General features: G+C 57.9%; 1 protein-coding gene across 23 annotated transcripts in view; it reads left to right on the forward strand.

Annotated features, from left to right (window-relative positions):
* The window catches only part of MACF1 (microtubule-actin crosslinking factor 1), a 141,069-nt gene that overhangs the window by 25,193 nt on the left and 93,455 nt on the right, over positions 1-22,421 (forward strand). For 9 of the 23 annotated variants that reach the window (XM_027701221.1, XM_027701219.1, XM_027701223.1 and 6 more), the window contains exons 1-4: positions 17,296-18,382; positions 21,109-21,275; positions 21,983-22,095; positions 22,189-22,295. In XM_027701221.1, the coding sequence (XP_027557022.1) occupies positions 17,402-18,382; positions 21,109-21,275; positions 21,983-22,095; positions 22,189-22,295 (1,368 nt within the window). In that variant the 5' untranslated portion in view covers positions 17,296-17,401. Of the gene's footprint in view, positions 1-3,311; positions 3,415-9,468; positions 9,531-10,567; positions 10,658-13,328; positions 13,407-14,882; positions 14,976-17,295; positions 18,383-21,108; positions 21,276-21,982; positions 22,096-22,188; positions 22,296-22,421 lie in introns of those variants that run through there. The other 14 variants (XM_027701236.1, XM_027701238.1, XM_027701225.1 and 11 more) reach the window with 4 other exon arrangements.

Raw genomic sequence — 22,421 nt, forward strand, 5'->3', positions numbered from 1 at the left:
CAGTGGCATCACCCGCCCTGTGCCAGGGTGCCTCCATCCCCTGGACGGTGCTGAGGAAGCAAAGGCTGTGCCTGGCTCCTGTGTGCTGCTGCCCGGCAGCTTCCCCGGTCATATAAGGAGATGCCGGAGCCGGGAGCTGCAGCAGCCGTGTCGTCTGAGCATTACTCACTGGGGAGGCACATGGAGGGGGAGGAACAGCCCTGGACACCCAACGCTTGTCCGGAACCAGGGGTGACTCAGCTCCGGGCAGGAGCATGGCTGGAGCGAGGGAGGGTGTGGGGTCTGCATCCCCAGAGCTGCCCTGTGGGGTACCCTAAAACCCAGGCGAGGTGCTGGAGGAAGGGGGGGGGGTCACATCATTCTGGGTGATGCACAGGGCTGCAAAATGCTGCCCAGGGCAGCCTGTGAAAAAGGGGGGTGCACTGTAAGGTGGGGACCCCCCCATGGGAGGGCACGGCCTCTCCGCTCCCCAAATTCCTGCGCGGGCGGGAGGTTCGTGTCCTCTCCCCACCCCTTTCCTTTCTGGGCTGAGGCGACGGTTGAAGCCGCCTTGCAAGGAACTAAAACGGGCTGTTTGTGTTTTGGGTGCTCGTGGTGGTTTCCATGGCAGGCAGGGGGGGCAGTCTCATGCTGCATCCAGGGATGGGTGGTCCCCAGAACCCTGACGAGTCACCCCGAAACCCGCTGTTGGCTTTCGAGACACCCCAGATCAGCCGCCTCCTGCCTTATCGCCTTCCTGCAGTGGCTTGTGCTGAGCAGGGAAAGGAAAGTGGGGTGAGGGTGTTAAACTGAGCAGGATGATGAAGTGGCGGATCACAGGAATTCCCAGGGTGTCCTGGTGCAGCCAGAGGATGTATTTATATATGAAAATATACATTTATATAAATATATATAAATATATTCTCTCTGTATATATATATTCTCTATCCTTGTGGGTCCCTTTCAACTCAGGATATTCTATGGTTCTATGACATTTTTATATCTAAAGTCTGTTTGTATCTAGAAGGAAAATATATATTTATAGATGATTGTATATATATTTAAAGTTTCTTTTGCCCGAAGCCTTGTCCAGCTGGAGCAGCTGGCAGTTCTCAGGGCATTTTATCAGGTGCTCAGGGCATTTTGTCAGCCGCCCCATGCAGGAAGCAGCCAGGAAACACAGGAGCAGCTCAGCCCCCGTGGATGCAGCTGGAATGAGGGGATGTGGGAAAGCAGCTCCTGCTTCCCAGACCCTTTTCCGCTGGCACATCCCAGCTCCATCACATCACCAGCAGCCACCTGCCTTGCAGGGTGTTATTTGCCCAGCTCAGGATGGACCACGGGCCCATTTATGGTGGCCTCGTGCCTGTTGGTGGGTCGTTCCTCCTGCAGCCTTAACACAAAGCAGACGACTTTGGATGAAAACTATGCTGGGATATTTTTCATCTGGGCAGGGATGAAGCTTTAGAAAAATATATTGCAACAGCGCCGAGCCCCGGGGTAACTCTGTATTTTCTATTGCCCATCTCGTTATCCTGAACATTGTTGGGAGGTCACAGGGGTGCAGGACCCCCAGGGAATGATGCAATATTGGATCATGGAATGGTTTGGGTTACAAAGGACTTTAAAGCTCATCTTATTCCTGCCTCCAAGCCCTGTCCAACCTGGCCTTGAACATTTGCAGGCATGGGCCATCCACAGCTTCTCTGGGCAACCTGTGCCAGGTTTAGGAATATTTCAGGCTGTGTTTGGGTCTGTCAGGTTTTGCTCGATGTGGTTTTCTTTGTGAGCCTGACCAACTTGTGGCTGCAGGGTTTGGGGAGCTGCTCAGGGTTATAAATATAAATCTGTTTGCACCTGGGTGATGCTCTGGACCTCGTGGGGTTTTCCAGCTGTGCAGTGGGTGCTGCAGGATGGCATCTCTCTGTGAGCTGGGACTCCTGGCTGGTCAGTAAATCCTAAGCTGGGATTCCTGGCTCTCCCATCAGTAAATCCTGAGCCAGGCTGATGTTCTGCAGGTCTGCACTGTACCATCCTCACTGTAACAGCTTCCCCTTCACCTCCAAGCATCGTCAGAACAACCTTCTCTTGTCTGAGCCCTTTGGGGAAGGTAGCAGGACAAAATGAGCCTTTAGTTCCCTACAACTGTCTATCCAAGAGCAGGTTTCTTCCCTCAGGAGCTGGTGGGGGGGACGTGGTATATGATGGGCTCTGAAATCAATCCAGGCTTTGTGGGAGCCTCCCCGCCCTGTTTGCTTGTGGTTACAACGGCAAAGGGGCTGGGGAGGCACCGGCTCCTCTCGGTTTCCCTGTGCTGTCCCTGTCCCGCTGCTGCCGGAAGCGGTTCCAAAAAGAACCGAAACCCTGAGTAACGCCCAACATGGTGCAAACCGTTAGTAAATAGGGTTGGGCTGCAAAGTCTCACCGTGCACGGTGTGATGCTGGGGGCAAGTGGGACACCCGGCTGTGGGAAAGGCTGGGAGGGGGACAAATCTCTGGTGTTAGAGCATCTTTTGGGGTATTTCCCCATAGGGCAGTTAATCCTTAACCTGGGCATCCAGGGAGGGTGATGGAAATGTCTTTTGGGTGCTTGACTCCCAGAAGCCCAAATTTTGTTGCTTTTGCCGCCTTGCTGGGCAGAGGTTCTCCTGTGAGCAGGGTGGTGCTGGCTCCAGCCCGGGGTACCGAGCCCCCTGGGAGCCCCTCGAGGCGCTGCCTTCATCTCCCAGCTGCTCCCCCTCGATCCCAGCTTCCCTCGGTGTGTTGGCATTGCCGGGCTCTGTGCTGGCAGGGGACGCTGCTGACTGTCACCCTGTTGCGGGGGGGGGCCGAGGTTTCGTGCCCCTCCGAGCCCCCCGTGAGGATGCGGGGGGTGTTGCGGTGATGCCGACCCGGCAGCTGCTCCCGCCGATATCCCCTCGCCGCGGCCGCCGGAGCCGCAGCCAGACCTTCCAGCGGGGCTGGGAATGGAAATCGAGGAGATGACGTCTCTCCCCGCCGAGCGGAGAGGGGGGGGGTGGACGAAGTTTGGCCGCGAGAACTCCGAGGAAAGATGTTTGAGCCGGCCTGACGCTCACTTTGTCCCTCTACCCGCCCCCTCTCCGAGCTCCCAAATCTCCCAGTCCCAGCGGCGCTGGCTGTCCCAAGCCCTGCCAGCTCCGGGGAGACACAGCCAGCTGCGGGCAGAGGCGCAGGCAGGAAGTTTCGGAAGTTTCTACAGGCAGCGACTCAGCCCCCATCCCCTCGCCCTCCCGGCGATGCCGGACTCCGGCAGCCTCAGGAGAAAGAAATTTGGAGCCAGGCTCGGGATAACGGGCCGGGAATAGGAGACAATGCCTCTGTCGGAGAGCTCCTATCTGCCGCCCGCCGCCTTTGTCCTGAGCCACGTCCTGGGCATCGCCGGAGTCCTGTACTGGCGGAGCCGGAGCAGGGAAGGTAGGGCTGTTCTTGGGGGGGAGCAGGGAGGCACTAAGATGGCCGGAGGGTCATGGATTGTTTTCCCTCCCCAGGAGCTGTTGGCAGCGTCTGGGCAGGGCCGTGGTTGCGGGAAGGAGGGAGGAGGACACGGCCATGGGGATCCTCCCGGTGGCCTTGAGCCCTGTGCATATGTTGGGGGGGTGCTCAGAGGTTTTACCGCCTAAATTTGGCCTCGCCACCCATTCCCAGCTCATGTGGGGCTGGGAGCGGCTGGGACTGGAGGGTGGTCCCACTGGGGATGAGGCTGCTTTTTGTCTGGCACAATCCCACGACACGTGGCTGGGTTCTGCCTCCCGGTTCTGCCCCGGTGTAGGGGAGCACCGTCACTCCCACCCCTCGCTGTGACAGCGGCGTCTCCGGGAGCCGCCAGCACCGGCAAGACGCAGCCCCGGGAGCTCCTCCCGGCGCTGGCACGGCCTCGCCAAGCAGCTGGGGCTGACCCTGCCTCAGTTTCCCAAAATAGGGCTGGCACATGACTGCCCAAGGAGCGTGAGGATTCGTTACGGGGAGGTGCGATAGCTCCAAGGCCTTGCACAAGGACTCGGTAGCTCCTTCTGTCTCCCGGCCTCTTCCTCCTGGGATTTGTTTGTTTTGATTCCTCCCTCCTTTTTTTTTTTTTTCCAGCAGTGCTTGTTCTAGCCTGTGCCTCTGCATGGGGCCTCTTCCCCGAGGCCGTGACCGAATCCCCCTTTTCTTTCCCTTTTTCCATGAAAAGGGGCGGGACTGCGCAGCCTGGGCAGCGCACAGGACTTTTCCCTAGATACTGTTTAGGGATACACTTCTTCCTTTCTCCCTCTAAACTACTGGGAGAGGGAGATTAAGAGTGAATTGCACAAACAGAATGCACCGTCACCCACTAAACCCAGACTTGCTGCAATTCCTCCTGCTGACCTGCCGTTCCTTGTCCATTTAATTAATCTCCGTGGCCAGGCAGTGTTGTCCAGAGATGTGCTTGGCTCCATCCAGAGACCTCCTGAATGCTTCCCAACTTGACTGTCTCTTCCCCATGCCTACCTGCTGCTTCACCCTTCTTGGAGGGGTGTATCCCACCCCCCCAGATCCATCCCTTTTGGAAAAAATCCTGGAGCAAGTGTTGCAAGCAGCAAGTATATCCAATGTCTGTTTTCCTTCATCACTCCTTCCCAGAAAAAAGGGCAGGTGAAGCCCATCCCACGGGCACAGCATCCTGGAAGATGGGGGTCATCTTGCAGCAAGTTGTTTGCCCTGTGATGCTCACCCAGCTCTGCTGAGCATCCGCCCCCCTCTCCTTTGCATCACCACTTCTCAGGTGTCTCCCTCATTAAATATCCGGGTGGTTGGATAGTTTTCCACCGCAGGTATCTCTTGTGCATTCTTCCAGGCTGAATCAGGCTCCGTTTCCTCTCCCTGGGTGAAAGGCTCTGTAAATCCTGCCTGGTTGGCTCTGTTGTCATGATGGATTATGTCAGCTCTCAAGTTGGCAGCCAGCATGTTTCAAATACCTCCTGCTCCTCAGCCAGCCAGGTTTTTTTGCATATCCCCCATCTTAACAGGACCAGGTTTAAAAAAATCCCCGTGCATTCCCATTCTTTGCTTGTCTTGAAGTGAAAGCAATGGGTTTCAGTGCTTAAAAATTTGATTTTTTTGGAATTTTTAAGTAACCAACCCCTCTGTCACCCCAAGGTTGTCTCTCACAGTTTAATGCCACTTTAACCTTGAGTATGATCTCAGAGATGTCCTCAAGCTTGTCCAGCTCAGGGCCCCTGTCTGAGATTTCCCATGTTTCTTCAGATTTAGCAGGAATTAATGAGCAGGGGCAGAAAGTTTGCGAGCCACTTCCCAACTTTATTCCAGGAGGCTGAAGGAGCCTGTGGGCGACATGAAACCCCCTGGTTTCCCTCCTAAGGATGGCAAAGGGCCATCCCAGGGAGCACTGAGCGCACAGGGGATGGAGGGTGCCAAGCCAGGGTTAGGATTAGGGATGATGCCTCCTGGCCAGGCACCTTCTATCCCGCTGATTCCTGAGGTTGGGACCAGGCTCTGACAGCAGCAGCCTGAGCAGGAGGAGGCACACGATGATGGAGTGTGAGAGCGAGCAAGGCCAGTGATGATGGAGGAGAGATCCATGGGGGAGCGGCAGCTCCCGGCCAGACGTGTTGGGAGCTGCTGGGGCCAGGCAGGCTGCCAGGATGGAGGCTGCCGCGGGCAAACGGGAAGGGAATTGTCTGAGCAGGGTGTTGTGGTGGTGCTGGGGGGGTTCTCTGGCACCCAGTGCCTGTGGGAGCCATCCCTGTGACGATGGCAAGTGCCTGGGGACCCTGAGGTCCAGCAGGACGGTGAGTGGGAGTTTTTCTTTCCGTGCTCAGCTGATGCCTCTGATTTTGGAGCACTGCATACCAGATATGGGGCAGGATGGTTTTCCCTGTTCCCCCTCGCTAGCTGGGTTCACTTGTGGGACCAACAGCAGAGGGAAAGTTCCCCAAACTACCTTCCCCTTGTGTGGCCACCAATGTTCCTTGGTCCTTGCTGCTTCTGCCCCTCTGTGGGGGATTTGTGCTGCTGAGGTGAAGGGCAGACAATGCCCTGGTTCCTTTGGGATCCCCATTTTTGGGGATGAGGTGGGCTGAGCTGTGGTGTGCAATGTGGGGAGAGGAGGTGGGGAGGGAATTAAACCACATGGATGGTCTCTGTTTGCTGGTGATGTTCCCTGTGTCACTGCCACCAGCCTTTGCTCCATGGCCTGCGTGTGAGGGGACCTGAAGCTCTGCCGTTGCTTTTCCTGCTGCTGCCTTGTCTTCAGAGTGGGACAAATTTCCTTTAGCCACTGTAAACCTTCCCTCTGGCCATGCCCTACCTGCCTGCTGCCCAGGCCATCGCCTCTGCTTGCTGTCCCTGGCTGGTGACAGGGTGGTTCTTGGTGACTGGGGCCAGCAAACCTCTGCTAGACTAGGGAGGGGACGAGCGTGGGGGGATGCAACCAGGGAGGGGATGAACATGAGGGGATTGCAACAAGTTGTTTGTCAGGGTGACTCTGGAAAAGATAAGCCAGGGAGAGATAAGCTTGCAATGCCTTAATATTGTTAGTAAGCAGTAACCAGCATTATTATTAGCTCAGCTGATAGTGCGGGTGCGGGCTGGGGAGGTTTAATCTGGTTGGAGCCCGGGAACCACCCAAAGGTGGTGAGACAGGGCAAAAGAAAAGGAGGAAAGCCCTCCGTTTCTGCAGGAGATGGGAAGAGGGAGCTTGCTGAGGAGCTGCTGGCCTGTGGGCAACCCTGGGATCCAGCACTGGAGGTGCCTGGCTGCAGACTGTCCGTGTGGGACTCGGTGATGTGCCTCCATCCCCGCGTGCTCTGTGCGATGCTCCTGCCTTCCCGAGGCAGCACCCTGGCTGCTCTTGCCCTCCTGGCTGGGGCAGCAGCCGGCAGGAGGGCTGCAGGGGGATTATATTTAGAAGAAAAGGAAGAGAGGCGGTGATAAGGTGGCCCCCGTTATCTCCCCGCGTGCCGAGCGGGGCTGCGCCGTGTCCCGGCTCCAGCGCTTCAGACCCGGGACATGATTTGGGCAGGAGCCGCAGGCGGGAGCGGGGAGAACAGCCCAGCATTGTCCCTCCTGTCCCTGGTGCAATTAACTGGAAAACAAGACGAGGAAAAACAAGCCAAGAGCCGGCCAGCGGGCAGTGCCCAGCTCTGCGGGGCGAGCCGGTGCCCGCACCCCCCGACCCGCCGGTTGCCGGAGCTGCGCCGCGCTCGGCACCGCTTCTTCCTCACGTGCTGGAGGTGGCAGCTCTGCCCTTCCGTGCTGGGAGCGTTCCAAGCTGCTTTGCCGGCCGTTGGGACCGTGGGTGAGGATTTTGCTGGCACGGAGCTGCCGCGCTGGCGGCACCCGGGGCCGGGAGCACCCGGGGCCGGGAGCACCCGGAGAAGCGCGAGGAGCCAGGAGACCGCGGGCAGAGCAGCCGTTGGCATCGTGGTGAGGTTTGCGGTGATAGCCCGGAGGAGGAACGGCCCGTGCCCGCACTGGGGGCACCAGGGGTAGGAAGTGGCGCGGTGGGAGGAGCTGCGGGTGAGAACTCACCCATCCGCACCCACCGGGGCCGAGGTCGGCGAGTGGGTGGTGCCACCAGAAGACCCTTCCCCGGGAGCCAGGAGGCAGCTGCTGCTTTGCCGGGACCCAGCGCTCCCCATCCCGGGCTGGGGCGATGGAGAGGCGGCATCTTTCCGGGGAGAGGAGGCGGCTGAGCGCCTGCCTGGTGTGCCGGATGTGCTGCATCGGTTAGTACCCACCACCGTCCCCTGCTCAGCCTGTGGGGTACACGGGATACGGGGTATGGAGCTTTATCCACCCTGAATTAACACCGGGGTTGGGAAGGGACCCAACACCGGGACTCTGGGAGGGTCGGGTGAAGGAAAAGTCCCTAAAACACGTGAGGGTGACACAGCTTCCTATGGCTGGCGGTGCCAGGCAGCAGCTCCGTGGCTCAGCTGCATTGTCCCGGGAAGCCGAGGCTGGAGCCTGGCAGAGTGGGAAGTGAGTGTGGATGTAGTTCAACCAATGGGTAGTTTTTTGGCACCTGATGAAGTGCCTTGGCCCAGGGATGGAGGGGGACATGGCAAAGTGACGTGTCGCCGTGTACCACGTGTCTGACTGCGGCGCTTTGAGAAGGGGAAGCCGTGGGGTGGAGGAGGAAGAGGAAGGATGTTGGATGGTGCTTTCCAATCTGTGTGGATGGAGATGTTGGGAGGTCTTCTCAAGGGCCTCTGGGGCTGTGCAGAGACTCTCAGTGACCCCCCATCCTGGGGAGTGGGACGTGGGGCTGTCTGGCAGGACACATGGTATGGATGGGGATCTCTGGCTGAGAGATGCTGTTTTCTCCTTTTTCTTGATTTTTGGCTTAAAACCAAAGTGAGGGGTGCTGCTGCCTGGTGGACCCGGATGTCAGAGGGAGTCTCTTGGGGGAATGGGGCTCATTCTTTCCTGAATATCCCAGGGATCCCCTGGGATGCATGGGACAGTGCTCAGGAGCCTGGGGTCATGTGCTGTGGGGTTGGTGCTGAGGAACTTTTTCCTCTAGGGTGCTGTTGTTAAACCCAAGCAATCCCACTGGGCACAGGGCTGGCTGCTGGGGTTGCTCTGAGCCCTCCTCACTGCCTGGGGAGGTGGGAGCTGAGTGGGACCCCCCTGCACCCTATGGGACCCTCCAGTGTGTGTGGCCCATCTTGTGCCCTCTCCTTTCGTCTTCTTGCCTTTGTTTTTCATGTGATATTATTTTTTCCGTGGAGCAAAAAGCCTGCCTAGAGCTCCCTCGTTGCTGCTTGGGCATCACCACAAATCTCCCATCCTATCACCCCACCACCCCTGGGGACAGGACCCCCTGGGAGTGTCACCCACGTTGTCACCCTGTCCCGCCAGCGTTCAGAACTCTCAGTGTCTGGCCAGGGCTGAGCTGCAGGACAGAAATAAACATTAAATCCTGACAATCCAATGAACCAAAAATACAGCGACAGAGTAAGCTGCTAATTGCACACCCTGGTGGTGCCTGGCCGAGGCCTGTAACGGGACATCTGGGGGGTTTATATAATGCCCTAAAGCCTTCCGGGAGCGGCCAGGGCAGAGGGACACCCTCCTAAAGTGGGTGGGCTCGGGCAAAACCCCCCTCCCTCCCTGTGCTGCCTCCAGAGGGGCCGAGGAGCCGCAGCGGGGGCACATTTTGGGTGTTCAGGTGGTGCTGCCAGCTGCAGTTACAGCTATCCCAGTCACCCACACTACATTCGTTAAATAACATTATTCTCACCAGGAAACCAGTGTGTTTTGTCCCAGCTCCCATTTCCCTGCCCGAGGGAGATGTTGGAGCCTCGTGAACGGCCCTGTCCCGCACTAACCCGTGAATAAGCCGCCTCTGTTCCCTGTGCCGGCGCGGGATCCGTCCTGGCACCGGCGGCGATCCCTCTGTCTCTTCCCCTCATTTCAAAGTCATTTGAGTTTCTGCATGAGAACCACTGACCAAGAGCTGCCTTTGTCTTCTTTTGACAGATGAACGGGACAGAGTCCAAAAGAAAACCTTCACTAAATGGGTCAATAAACACTTGATGAAGGTAAGAGTCACGTATTTTATTATAAAGCCTGTTAAATGACCGTGTGTGTGTCTGTTCCAGCTCAGGACTGGCAGATAAATGCCTTTTTAAGGTTTTTTACAATTTTTTTTATGCCTAGGACTGTTTGATTTCGGTATTCATGAGTGTCTTTACTCAGAGCAGAGCAGGATGTGCTGGAAATGTGCTGGAGCCTTTGGAGGGCACTGTAGCATCACTACACAGCCCTTTTATTACCTTTCCCTCCTGGGTACCTGGTCCTTGCTTAACAGGAGGCTTGTGCATCCTCCCTCATTCCAGGGAGAAGGAGGTTCTTCCCTCACACCACCTTGCCAGGGAAAATGGGCTTTTTTATCTTTCAAAGGATGCTCTTGTGTGTAGAGGAGCCCCAAACAGTGCCAAGGGACATGTTTTTAAGCAGGATTAACATGGCACCACAAGGTGCCTCCTGCTTTTCTTGGTTAGTGCTGGGTGGGTTTTAATTAATTCTCCATTTACCAAAAACAGGACAAAAAAAAAAAGGGAAGGAAAAGAAATGGCTTGGGCACAAGGTGTCCCAGCTGTGTTTTCCTGCCAGCTTTGCAAAACTCTGTGCCAAGCTTTTGGCTGCTTTCTAAATCTTACAAAGGAGGGAAAAACAGCAAAATCTTGAAGCTTCTCTGGGAAAACATCTGGGGACTCCCAGGAAAGTGAAACCTGGGTGTCTGGGGAAGAGCAGAAACAGGCTGGATGGGGTCAGCTTGCTCCTGTAGCTGTGCTGCCCATGGAAACCTCCTCTGCTGCCAGGTGGAATCTGGGTGCTGTGTTTTGGGAATGTGAGAAGTTAAACCACCTCCTCAGGAAGAGCTGCCCTTCCCGCAGGGATCTGTGTGCAGTATTATGGGATTACCTGGAGTACAGATGGTTTAACAGTTAGATTTTGTGCGTGTAAAATTGGCAGCAGCTTCTGCCAGGTCGTTTGGGAAGGGGGAGGCTGCTCTCCTTGGCCATAATCCTGGAGTAACAGTTTGAAATGGCCTGATGGCTTTTCCCCTCCCCAGGTGCGCAAGCACATCAACGACCTCTACGAGGATTTACGAGATGGCCACAACCTCATCTCCCTCCTGGAAGTGCTGTCGGGAGTGAAGCTGGTAAGTCTCCAGGGATGGACAGGGATGCTGGAACCACCCCCTGCCCCGAGCCCTCTCCGTCCTCCCCCTGCTCCCCTCCACTCCCAGCCATCAGCTGTCATTTCTTACACCATAGTTCTGTTTTCAAATGTCTGTCATTGTTTCTTTTATTATTATTGCTATTATTATTTATTATTACTGTTATTATTATTATTATTATTATTTTTATTATTTTTTTTTATTATTTATTTTCACTCAAAGCCCTGTCCCCCAGGCTGGTCTCTCTTGGACACCACCAAAGCATCTGATTATGGTGCCCTGGGTAAAGCCCTCTTTTTGCTAAGTCTTACACACCTGCATCTTCCAGTCTTGGCTCCAAATTTAAAATCATGGATAGTAGTGGATCTGACTAAAAACTGCTTCTGTGGCAGCGTGCCCAGCAGTTTAACTCAGATTTGACACTCCTGCCCCGTGCTCAGCTCCTGCACGAGCTGGGTTTGTAGCAGTCAGCGGTGCAAACCTCTTCTCGTGGAATCCCCCCTCCTCCTCCTTCCTCCTCCTCCTCCTTCTCAGACTGACACATTCCCTCAGCTCCAGGAAGAATCCCGATTGCTGTAACAGCGTAGCACAGCAGGAATTATTTTAGTTTTCCCCTAAAATAGGATCTGGGCAAAGATCTGCTACCTCCCTCCGTTACCCTCCGGAGACGCCAAATCGGTTTTTGTGGGGGCTGAAAAATTGGATCACGCTACTCATGATCCACACAGCTCCCAGCTTCCAAAATCAGGAGGAAATTCCTGTGCTGGGGCTCAGAGTGTGCCAGAGACCCAGCCGCCTTCGTCCCTTGCTCTTTTATTTCTCCTCGCACCCGGGCGTTGCATTTTGGTTTCCATTCTGTCTCCCCTGTTGTGTCACCCTCCCGTCGCCGTCCCTCCCGTCCTCCTTAGCCCGTAGAGCCGCCAGCTGAGCGGAGCCTTCGCCTGGTGAGAGCACCGGCCTGGTGCCGTGCGAGCAGCGAGGAGCGTGAGGAGGAAGATGATGATGATGAAGAAGTAGGTTGAGCCTGTCCCGGATGCAGCGTATCCCTGGCGGACGCTGGAGTGCCGTCAGATAGTCCAGTGCAGCCCAGCCTTCCCCTCTCCCCGGTTTTAGCCGTGGTTTTGGATAAAACCCACTCGGGGTGGTCGCCCTGAGCGAGGGTGTGCGGAGGGGAAGCTGTGAGAGCGGAGATGCTCCCTCATTCCAGGGCTGCATTCCCGTGAGCTGGATTATCTGTGCGTGCACCGCAGCGTCCGCCTGCAGCCAGGGCACTCACCCACCCGGTGTGACAGCATGTGTCTCCTCCACGGGGTGGGAGGGGACAGGGACGGGTCCCCACACGCTGCTCGGCCCTCAGGGCCGCTGTGACGGCTGCTCACCTGGCACTGCATGGACAGGCTCCGGGCACAGGCACTTCCTGGGATACGGGGCACGACCGGCAACCCCCGTGCATGTGAGTGGAGGTGGGAGCGAGCGCAGCCTAGTCCCAGGCAAGGGTCAGCCTGAAGGGGACAGACCCCAAAACTTGGTCAGGTGTAAGAGAAGGTGTGTTTTCCAGCCCCTGTGCTCCGGGTGATGATGCCCTTGTGCAGTGTCACTTCCCTGGAGCAGTGCAGGAGGAGCTTGGACTGTAGCACCTTCCCGATGGTTCCCTGCAGGCCTGGAGATGTTCCCTTTGCAGGGACAACTCCTCCACTTGCAGGGACGGCTCCTCTCCTTGCAGGGACAGGTCTTTCCTTCAGGCTGAGGAAGGAAGGTGATTCAGAGGACTTGGACTGTCCTAACAGTTCAGAACACGGTGTCCCTGCCCATGGCAAGGGGTTGGAATTAGATGGTCTTTAAGGTCCTTTCCAACCCAAACTTTCTGTGATTTTATGAACATCCTGGTGAATCCTCATATTGAGGCTGGGATCAGGATTTGGGCATTGATCCTCTCACTCCTACAGATTCAAAGCAGACCCATCATCCCCATACCTTTTCCCTGGCCACGGCTCAGCCAACGGGTACCTCTGGAAATCCCTGACCTGCAGCAGCAACAGGCACAGTCCAGGGTGTCTCACTTTCCCCTTCCTGAAGGATTCAGAGATGGTACCTCAAGCAGCAGCCCCTGCCCATGTGCAGGAAGAGCTGGGCTGGGTCTGGAGGGACTGATGCTGAGGTTGGGGTTCCTCTGCCATCAGTGGGGACCCACATCTGGTCCCTACCTGAGTCTCCATGTCCTACCTCTGCTTCCACCTGGATCAATCAAACTCTGTAGCTGTTTGAGTCCATCTCTTTGCTGAGCCCTTTTCCCAACTTGTCTGGCTGTCCATGGGCTGGGTGAGATCCCGCCCTGGGATCTTGGAGGCTGAGCCAGTCCTGCCTGCTGCCAGGCCTGGACACCAACTCTCGGGGTCTCAGCAAAGGTCTAGATCTCAGGTTTTCCCACCTCAGTCTCCCTCTGGGGCCTTTTTGCCGCGTTCCAGCAGGATTATGCACAGCCATGGCTTTATTTGCTCCAGAATGGTATAGAGCAGGGTGTGTGGCTGCACAGGGGGTCACACCAGCACGCTGACAGCTCCCAGGGGATCTGGGGGGCCACTGTGCATGTGGGGTGCTGCCAGCCCAGCCAACCCTGTGAGCCTGACCTGAAGCTGCTGCCTCTCTCTTGCAGCCGCGTGAGAAGGGGCGGATGCGATTCCACCGGCTGCAGAACGTGCAGATTGCCCTGGATTTCCTGAAGCAGCGACAGGTAAGGGCTGACAGAGGCTCATCCAGCAGAGCTGGGTGGCTTGTGGTTCTTTTTCCTGGCTGGGGCTTGGGAAGGGTGTCGAGAAGCAGCATCAGCCCATGCTGGGGTGTACCCGTCTTCATGGTGCTGGTTGAGGATGACTTTTGGGGGGCCTTTCCCCATGGGAAAAATGGGAAATCCATTCCCCCTCTGAAATCCAGCCATGCACATAAAAACTACTGTGAAAATGAGGGGCCAACTCCAGTTCTGGGAAGGGGTTTGCAAGTGTCTCCAACAGTCACGTCTGTGCCCTGAAAGCCTCACCTGGGGCTCCTCAGCAGGTCCCAGTGATGGGGATGGGCAGCTGTGGCACATCCGTGCCCTGCCACCAGCTCTGGGAGGGGATGTGGCTGCTGGTTCTGCCCAACCCACGCAGCCCTGGCCTCGCTGCTGGCACAGCTGGGTGCCTCTGTGGCATCATCCCTCCGGCTGTCAGCGTGGACTGATTACCCTTCAGTTTTTGGAGGACAGGCTCCCTCCCCTGGGCTTTTGGGAGCTGCTGGCCCCACCATGCCCGTGCAGCTGGCAGAGACCAGTCATGCTCCGCACCCCTGGGCAGATCCTGCCTGGAGCAATGGGCTGCATCCCGAGACTTGTTGGCTCTGCAGGTGAAACCCCCGCAGCCCCGGGGCCGGGTGTCCTGTTCTGCCTGTTGGGTCAGGTCTCCCCACCGTGATGCTCCCAGATATGCCAAGGCGATGATGATGATAAATTGTACCAGTTCGTGCTGAAGCAGAGACTTTTCTCGCTTGCTGCTGGCCCGAGGGCACTGAATAAATTTGAGCACATTCCCTACTCCAGGGAGGGTGAGCCGCTTCCAGCCCCCCGCCTCTTCCTCCTCCCCAGCTCCTTGATAGAGACATTTTGCCAAGGGCTCTGGGGAACTTGTTTCTCCACTTGGATGAAACAGCTTTTCCCTTTGAAGTGTGATGGATGGCCTGGTGGCCTTGCTGGGATGTCTTACCCCAGACACTCCTGCCAGAGACTGATTGTGAGTCCCGTTGAGTGGTGGGGAGCAGGGACTCCCCCAAGGGAGAAAAGGGAGGGCAATGCCTTCATTAGGGCTGATTGATTAGAGCTTGGTTTTGAGCCCGAGATGGAGTTAAAGCTTGGTCATCCCCTTTTACCCGTGCTCTGTGGGCTGGAGCTGTTCAATTATGCACCAGTGCTCGGGGCTCCGGGGACGCTGCTCCGTGAGCTGAAGTAAAGCCATTAAGTGCTGGGAAAGCACTTCTGGATGGAGAGTGCTGGAAACATGGAAAAATCCTTCCCAAGCCAGGATATGAGGTGGCCTTGCTGCCTCCTGGGGAAGCGCTGGGGTGTTGTGTGCCCACTCCCCAAGGAGTGCTCAGGGTGGGACAGCGCGATGGGGGACACGTCCCCCCGCTCTCAGGGTGGGGCTGACGGGCAACTCTGACCCTCTCGTGTCTCCTTCAGGTGAAACTGGTGAATATTCGCAACGATGACATCACGGACGGCAACCCCAAGCTCACCCTGGGGCTCATATGGACGATCATCCTCCACTTCCAGGTAGGGCCGTGGAAGTTTCTTGCTGGGGGCTGCGGGGCGGGTGGTGGGAGTGCGTTGTCTCTCTGGGGTGGCAGCATCCATGTTCCTGCGTGTTCCTGCGTGTTCCTGCGTGTTCCGTGGCGGTGCTGGCGCGCGGATGGGTCCGGAGGATCCACACACACTGCAGTGTCATGGAGACCGTGTCGGAGAATAGCAACACCCTCTGCTCATCGTCTGCATAATGAGAGCATTAATGATGGGCTGTGTGCGGTGGCCTCCCGGTTGGCACCGGGGTTGTTGGCAGTAGCTGTTTGCTCAGCTGGAGGCTCTGGAGAAGAGCAAATTCGGAAGGGGCCACAGGGCTGTTATCCTGAGTCGTTCCCGGCCCTTTGGGTGGTCGGTGCAGCCACAGGAGTTGTCATTGGGATGGAATGTGTCAGCTGGGTGACAGTGGTTCAGGGCAGAGACGAGAGAAGCTCCCTGACCCGGGACTGTCTCCAGCAATTGTGTGCTAGGGATGCTCTTGGAAAAGAGGGTTTTGGGTTTTTAATAGCCTCAAATTATCCGGTTGTAGCTTCCATGCCCTCAGGGGGATGATGTGTGGCCCCCAGTGCCACCAGTGTGTTGGCATGTGGGGCTTGCTGAGTGGTGCTGCTGTCAGCAGCTCGTGGCCGTGTGGCATTAGCTCTGGAGTCATCTTCACTGTGGGCCTGAGCCCGTGGGAACTGCCGTGTCCCAGCTTCCTGCTGTTTCCCTGCTGGCATCTTCCAGACAGGACTAGCGCTGGCTTTGACACTTAAGAGGAAGATTATATTTTTTTGGAGGATGGGCAGTGCCTGGGGAAGAGGCTTTTGGGAGGAGCGTGGGGGATAAGCTGGGTGTGAGGCTGCTGACGAGGCGCTCTTCCCGAGCTTTGGCCCTGGGAAGCGGCCGGGGTCGAGCAGGCTCTGGATGCTGATGAGTCACCGTCATCTCCAGTGGGGCCCTGGCTGTGGCATCTTGTCCTTGCAGTCACCCTGCCCTTATGCATCCTCTGCTGCAGGAGACCACAGAGGGCACATCAGGAGGTCCTGCATCCCCTCCATGCCTGTCTGGGAGGGGGATGTTCCCACTCTGCCATGGGGCACGGGGTGGGTGACACAGAGAGTGGGGCCGGTGCCACCGAGCCTGCGCGTCCCGTCCCCGCCTGCGCTAACGGGATTTTTTCTGGGGTTGTAGCTCCATTGTGAGCCTCTTAATCTCCCGTGTCCCAGTGCTGCTGCCTGGGGGCAGGCGGCTGGGAGATCCCGGGAGAGGTTTGTGGTGGGATGGTGCTGGTGCAGAGCCCGGGCATCACCAGCTCTGCAGGGAGCTGGAGTGGTGAAGATGAGAAGGGGGGCTGCCCCCCCTGTGCCCTGGGGGCTTCCCTGTGCCCTGGGAGCTCTTGCGGTCACTGGTTTCCCTTAGTCATCTCCAGGGTTGCTCCTCGATGAGTGTTTCCTCATTGAGTGTTTTTTCCCTGCTTGCTGGGGCTGAGCTCAGTCCCCCCATCTTTGTGCCTCCTGTTCCCCAGTTTTTGTGACACCCCCACTTTGGGTGCTCCCCCACTTTGGTTACCCTGCTCTGACCCGGTGTGCAGAGTTGGGATGCTCTGTGCTCCTCAAATCCCTGCCCTTTTGGGCAGCATTTGGGGCAGAAGCTGCAGGAGAGAGGCAGGACTGGTGCTGGAGTGGGACTGGGAACATCACACTGCTGTTCCCGTTGGGACCCTCCAACTGCAGCTCCCTGAAGCGATGCCGTGTCCCCAGGGCACCTTGGGCTGCCCATCTGTGCCCCAAACTGGGCGAGCCTGGTAGGAGTGTGGGCACGTGAGCTGGTCTTCTGGGGCTCTTGGAATTAAGAATTAAGGAGCAAACCTCCCGAACTGGAGAGAAACACCCCTGCGGAGCCGGTTGGCGAGCATGCAGAGTCACTCTGACTCCTCCCTGCTTTTTTTTTTTCCCCCATTTCTCTCCCACCCCTTCCTTTATCCTACCTTTGCCAACCTTCCTCGGGTTTTGTGTTTTATCCCCCCCTTTCCCCACCCTCTCCCACTCCCCTCCTCGCTCCGGCTGCCTGATTCCTGCTCCCTGTTTGTGTTGGCGAGGGCCGTGCTCCAATTACCTCATATTTGGAGAGAAGGACGCCGCAGCCAATCCCCGCTCCCCCTGCTTTTAGGTCAAGTGATTTCTGAACTGCAGTGAGATGCTTTGAATTTGTCTCCTCGCAGCGCCCAGGCTGTAAGATGGCTGTCTGGAGCGGCGGCGGTGGCGGCAGGGCTGGCGGGAGGGACGGCGGGCGAGGGGCAGTCCGTGGAACGCCGCGCGCCGGGCGCTTGATCCGATGAAGCCCGGTTTGGGATTTATTCGGGAGCCGGCGACTCGCTCAGCTGCGTTACTGCCGGCGCCGAGCGGGAGGAGGAGGAGGAGATGGGGAATTCGCTGGGCTGCGTTAAAGGGCAGAAGGAAAAAGCCGTGGGAAAGGCACCGCTGTCTCCCAAAAAAAGGGTCCGCTTCAAACGGAGGCGGAGAGGGAAGAGGAGAGCGATGCCGGAGGCAGCCCCGCAGGAGGAGCCCCAGGTGCTGGAGGTGGCTGAGGATGAGGAGGTGCCGAAGTCAAAGGCAGCACCCTGGCAGGGGGGAGAAGAGGAGCCCCGCGGCGGGGACCTCGACCCGTCGGCGCTGCAGCCCGGGATCATCGTGCAGGTGAAGGAGCGCTTCCAGGGGGAGGTGCAGAAAGCTCGCCTGGTGCTGGAGCCGCAGCGGCCGGGTGTGGCGGGAGCTTCCCGGGAGGAAGGCACCACCGTCATCGCCCGCCTGCTGGAGAACCCGGCCGAGAAGGACTGCGAGAAGGCGGTGAGCCGGCTGGTCGAGCTGCAGAGGAGCGGCACCGGGAGCTGCCGGGCTGTTCTGCTGCCCCTGCGCGGGGGGACCGATGGCCACGCCGAGGGGCTCCTGTCCTCGGCCAGCGCCGCGTCCGGCGAGGAGCCGGCGAAAAGCCGGGAGCCGGGGGCCGGCAGCGCCCTGGATGCCTGGGGGAAAGGAGGCAGTGATGATCCCAGCTCCGGTGCCGCGTGGACCTGCTCCTCCGCGGCAGAGCCGGGCACCGTTTCGGAGCTGTCTACGCCGTCCCCCATGGTGGATCAGCTGGAAAACCCCAGCGTGGGGAGAAGCTCAGGGTTGCCATCATCTCGGTCCGGGGAGGGAGATGGGCACGGACTGCCAGCTTCCCGCAGCCCGTCCTCCTTCAGCGCGGCCCAGAGCTCCTCGGGGTACGGCAGCGACCCGGCACACCGGCCAGCCAAGGCCACGGGAGCTGGTGGGACCACGGTGTCACCCTCTGATGGTGGCCACAGGCTCGCTGCAGAGGGCTGGGATTGGAGGGGGAGCTCGGGGACAGCCGGAGCAATGGTCAGTGTCTGCGTGTGCCCTCACCCCCTTTTTGGACTGGGGTGGGGGGACCTGGTTCAGTGGACCCCAGATCGTGGTGGCCCCCGGGGATGGTCACCCCAGCAAGGGGCAACCTCGTGCTGAGCACGGGCGGGAGGACGCTGGTGCAGAAAGCTCCCGAAGCCTTTTCTCCTCCAGCATCTCCTCTGGGAAAGCATCCCTGTCCTGTCTTCTGCTCCTGGCACGGGCAGACTGAGAGCAGCCGTCACAGGAGCTGCTGGGTGCGGCTGACGGTCACACAGGGTCTCTGTGCCGTTGCTGTCACCAGTGACACACGTGCTGGGTCACTCAGGGCTGCTGGGTCAGGTGTGAGTTTGTGGTGTCCCCTTCCTGCTGCCTGTGCTCAGCTCCCAGGGGGGTGGCAGTGGGTGAACGTGGAGACATGGGGGCTCTGCCTACTCCAAGGGGTCTCCAAGAGGAAGAGGAGGGGATGATACTGTGTTTTGTAGCTTGTTGCTATTTGGAGGTCACTTCTTGGGGGTGACAGGGCAGGCGATGGTGCCCTTGGGTTTTGTCCAAGCTTTGCACACCCCAGGACAAGATTTGAGGGGCTGTGGTCCCCGATACCTTTGCTGGGTTGGGACCAGTGTCACAGGCACAATTTGGCCTTCAGCATCCTGCCACCAGTTGCTTGATGCATGAGGCTGATGTTGGAAGGCTTTGGCCCCAGGTCCTGTGAGTTTCCGCACTCTTTTCTCGCTGGTGCCTCCCTAAATCTTTGTCCTGTCACAGAGATGTGAAGAAAGGAGGGTGGAGCTGGTGCCGCATCCTGCACCTCTGTAGGCGCGTCTCTAGGAGGGTCTCCTGCAAGGATGCTCTCAGGGGGAAGGCCCAGTGGTTGGAGAACCCCAGTGCTGTGTCAGTGGTTAAAAATAAAGGATTTATCAGAACTGGGTGCTGTGAAGTGCTCCCCGATGGGCAGCAATGCCTGGGTGGGGCACAGCCCATGGGTGGGTTCACAGAAGGGTTCATTCTCCTCTTAATTAAGAGCTGTCAGGTAATTAAGAAGGGGGTGCTGAGCAGATGGAGGTTTGTGGGTCTCTTCCCGCTCCCTGCAGACGTGGAGGGTCCCATCCTGCATCCTGCTGCTCACCCAGCTCATCGCCCCATCCATCCTGGCTCTGCCGCCAGGTGCCAGCTCCCGACATCCCTAAGGAAACCCAGCCCTGGGGCTGGAGGAGTTAAAGGCAGTGCCGGCGGTGTGGCAGCAGCTGACAAAGAGCAGTTTTATGTGTGATGAGCGTATCAGGCTCGGGAGAGGGAGGTGAGCTGCAGCATACCAATTACACCGGCAGCATCCGCCCCGCCGGCGGGAGAGACGGATAATCCTGCAGGTCCCTGTCTCCTGCCTGCAAAGGGATGTCTGACCGCCGGGACCTGTGCAATGCCAGCACTCAAGTGGGTGTATTTTGAGGAGGAATCAAGCAACTGGGTGTTTTCAGGGCGGCGGGTGGGGCCGGGTCCTGGCACACCTTCTCCCTGCAGTGCCGGGAGGAGGGATCCAGGGAGCAGCCAGCCTGCCTTGCCTTTCCACAGGCACCCCCCGGAAAATCTGAGCGGCTCACATCCTCCCCTTTGTCTGCCCCTTAATTAAGGGGAGGTAATTGTACTAATTGGGGAGCAGGAGGAGGGGGAGGGCGAGGAGGAAGCCGTGCCAATCAGAAATATGCTGGCATGTGGAGACACGTGCGTGGTGTCACGTGCCAGTCTGGGATTCGCAGCCAGTCCTGTGCGTCTGTCTGAGGGGTCCGTGACTGTCGGTCTCTTTTGTTGGGGAAGTGGGTCATGGCACCCCTGCCACCAGCACCCCTGCCACCAGCACCCCCTGGCACCCACCTCTCCGGGCACAGCAAGGCAGAGGGGGGATGTGACAGCCTTCTCCCCATCCTTCCCTTTCCCACCGGGATGGAGTTGGTGGCCCTGCTCTGTAGCTGGAGGTCGGGGAGAGACGTCCTCTCCAAGCGCTTCTTAAGTTGGTATTTTTTACAACAGGATGATCCAGGTGTGCCTTGGAGCTCCAGGTGGAGCATCCCTTGCCACACCTGCAGCCCTGGCAAGGGATGGTGTCGGTGGTCCCTCCTTGGGTGCTCCCTTGCTGCTCACCATGGGTGCTGTTGGATGGGAGCCCCAGGTGTTCGAGGGTGCTGGGGCTCCTCGTGGTGGGTGCTGGGCAGGAGGAGCAGATGTACAAGAGCATTGCAGTTGGCACAGCATGTTTGGGACAGGAAGGGACCCTCCTGGGGCCTCCTCTCTCCAGAACATTACATTCCCAGTGAGGTGTGTCCCAAACCCTGGCTGATAGGGATGGGGATGGTGCAGAGGAGTGGCTCCAGTGGTTGTAGGAAGCTGGGGTCTGGTGGTGGCAGCTCCTGTCCTGACTGGGTTGGGCTGCACAGCCAAGCAACACCTCGTGCCGCTGTGAAATGGGGTTGGCAAATGTCTGGCTTTGCTTCCCTCACCTGCCTGGATCTCCAGCCTGCCCAAACCACGCCACACCCCCAGCACCCTCCTGCAGGTCTGGTGGTCCATTCCCAAATTTGCCACCCTTCTACCCCACGGTGACCAGGGGTTTCCTCCTGCCCTTCCTGGCACCTGCCAGGTCTGGGGCAAGTTCACAGAAACTGGATGTGCCTGGTGGAGCCTTCCCTGCTCCTGCATCATCCCACGGCTGTGCCGCTTCCTTACAGATCTCCGACATCTACATCAGCGGGGAGCTGGGGGATATGTCAGCCAAGGAGAAGCTGCTGCTGTGGACACAAAAGGTGACAGCAGGTTACATTGGGGTGAAGTGCACCAACTTCTCCTCGTGCTGGAGCGATGGGAAGATGTTCAACGCGCTCATCCACAGATACAGGTAGGCAGGAAGGAGCAGTGGGGAGCATCGTGTGGGTGGGAGGAGGGATGAGGATCTCCTGGGGGTCCCTGCCCACCACAGCAGTCAGTGATGGTCTGGAGAGCTTGAGGATGTGGGTGAGACTTGCAGGGAGCAATGTCATTTTACCTGGAATTATCCCTTCTGCCAGGTAGCTGGGGGATGGATGCTTGGAATGAGCAACAAATACATCAGTTTGCAAGAAAAAAAAATGTCTTATTGAGGTTGGGGAGAGAGGCAAAAAAAGAAAAGCTTTTAAACTCTTGAGTGCTGCAGGGGTTACATGTTGGTGCTGCCCTTTTGTTTTCCATGAATAGCAGCACTTCCATCCATGCTTTTATCCAAGGATCTCAGAGCTTTCCTGAGAGCTTTCCTTGAGGGACAGCAGAGCCCTTCACACCTTCTGCCTTGCTCAGCGTGGGCAGTGAGTCAGAGCCGGGGCCAGCAGGGCTGGTTTCTGCCCTGGCTGCTTGGTCAACGGGACCAAGAGGTTTTCCTTCCCAACCTGAACCTCCCCCTTCCCAAAGGGAATGAGCTGGGGAGCTGCTGCAGCCCAGGTGCCCTCAGAGAGCCACCAGCCTGGGACAAACCCTCAGAGCCACCCATGACAGTGATGCCCATCCAGGATGCTCTGCCCTGAGCACCTCGTGCTGTCTGCCAGTGTTTTGACTCTGGTGCTTGTCTTGCAGGCCAGATCTGGTGGACATGGAGAGGGTGCAGATCCAGAGCAACCGGGAGAACCTGGAGCAGGCCTTCGAGATCGCCGAGCGCCTGGGGGTCACACGGCTGCTGGACGCTGAAGGTGGGAGGCTGGGGGATGTGGCTGGTGCAGGGAGATGCTGACCTTTCCACCCACTCCTGTTCCTCACTGCCTTTTCTGCTTCCCTCTTGTCAGATGTGGATGTCCCCTCTCCGGATGAGAAATCCGTGATAACTTATGTGTCTTCAATCTACGATGCCTTTCCCAAAGTCCCTGAGGGAGGAGAAGGGATCAGCGCTATTGTAAGTGTTGCTGCGGTTTGGGAGGCTGGGAAAGCAATCTGGGAGGCAGCTGGTTGGTGTGGGAAAGGTTTGGAGGTTCCCTGTAGCAGATGGCTGATGGGTGGAAGAGGCCTGGGGAGAGGAAGG

This window comes from Neopelma chrysocephalum, unplaced genomic scaffold (genome assembly GCF_003984885.1).
Source record: "Neopelma chrysocephalum unplaced genomic scaffold, ASM398488v2 Primary Assembly neopelma1_154, whole genome shotgun sequence".
NCBI lineage: Eukaryota > Metazoa > Chordata > Aves > Passeriformes > Pipridae > Neopelma > Neopelma chrysocephalum.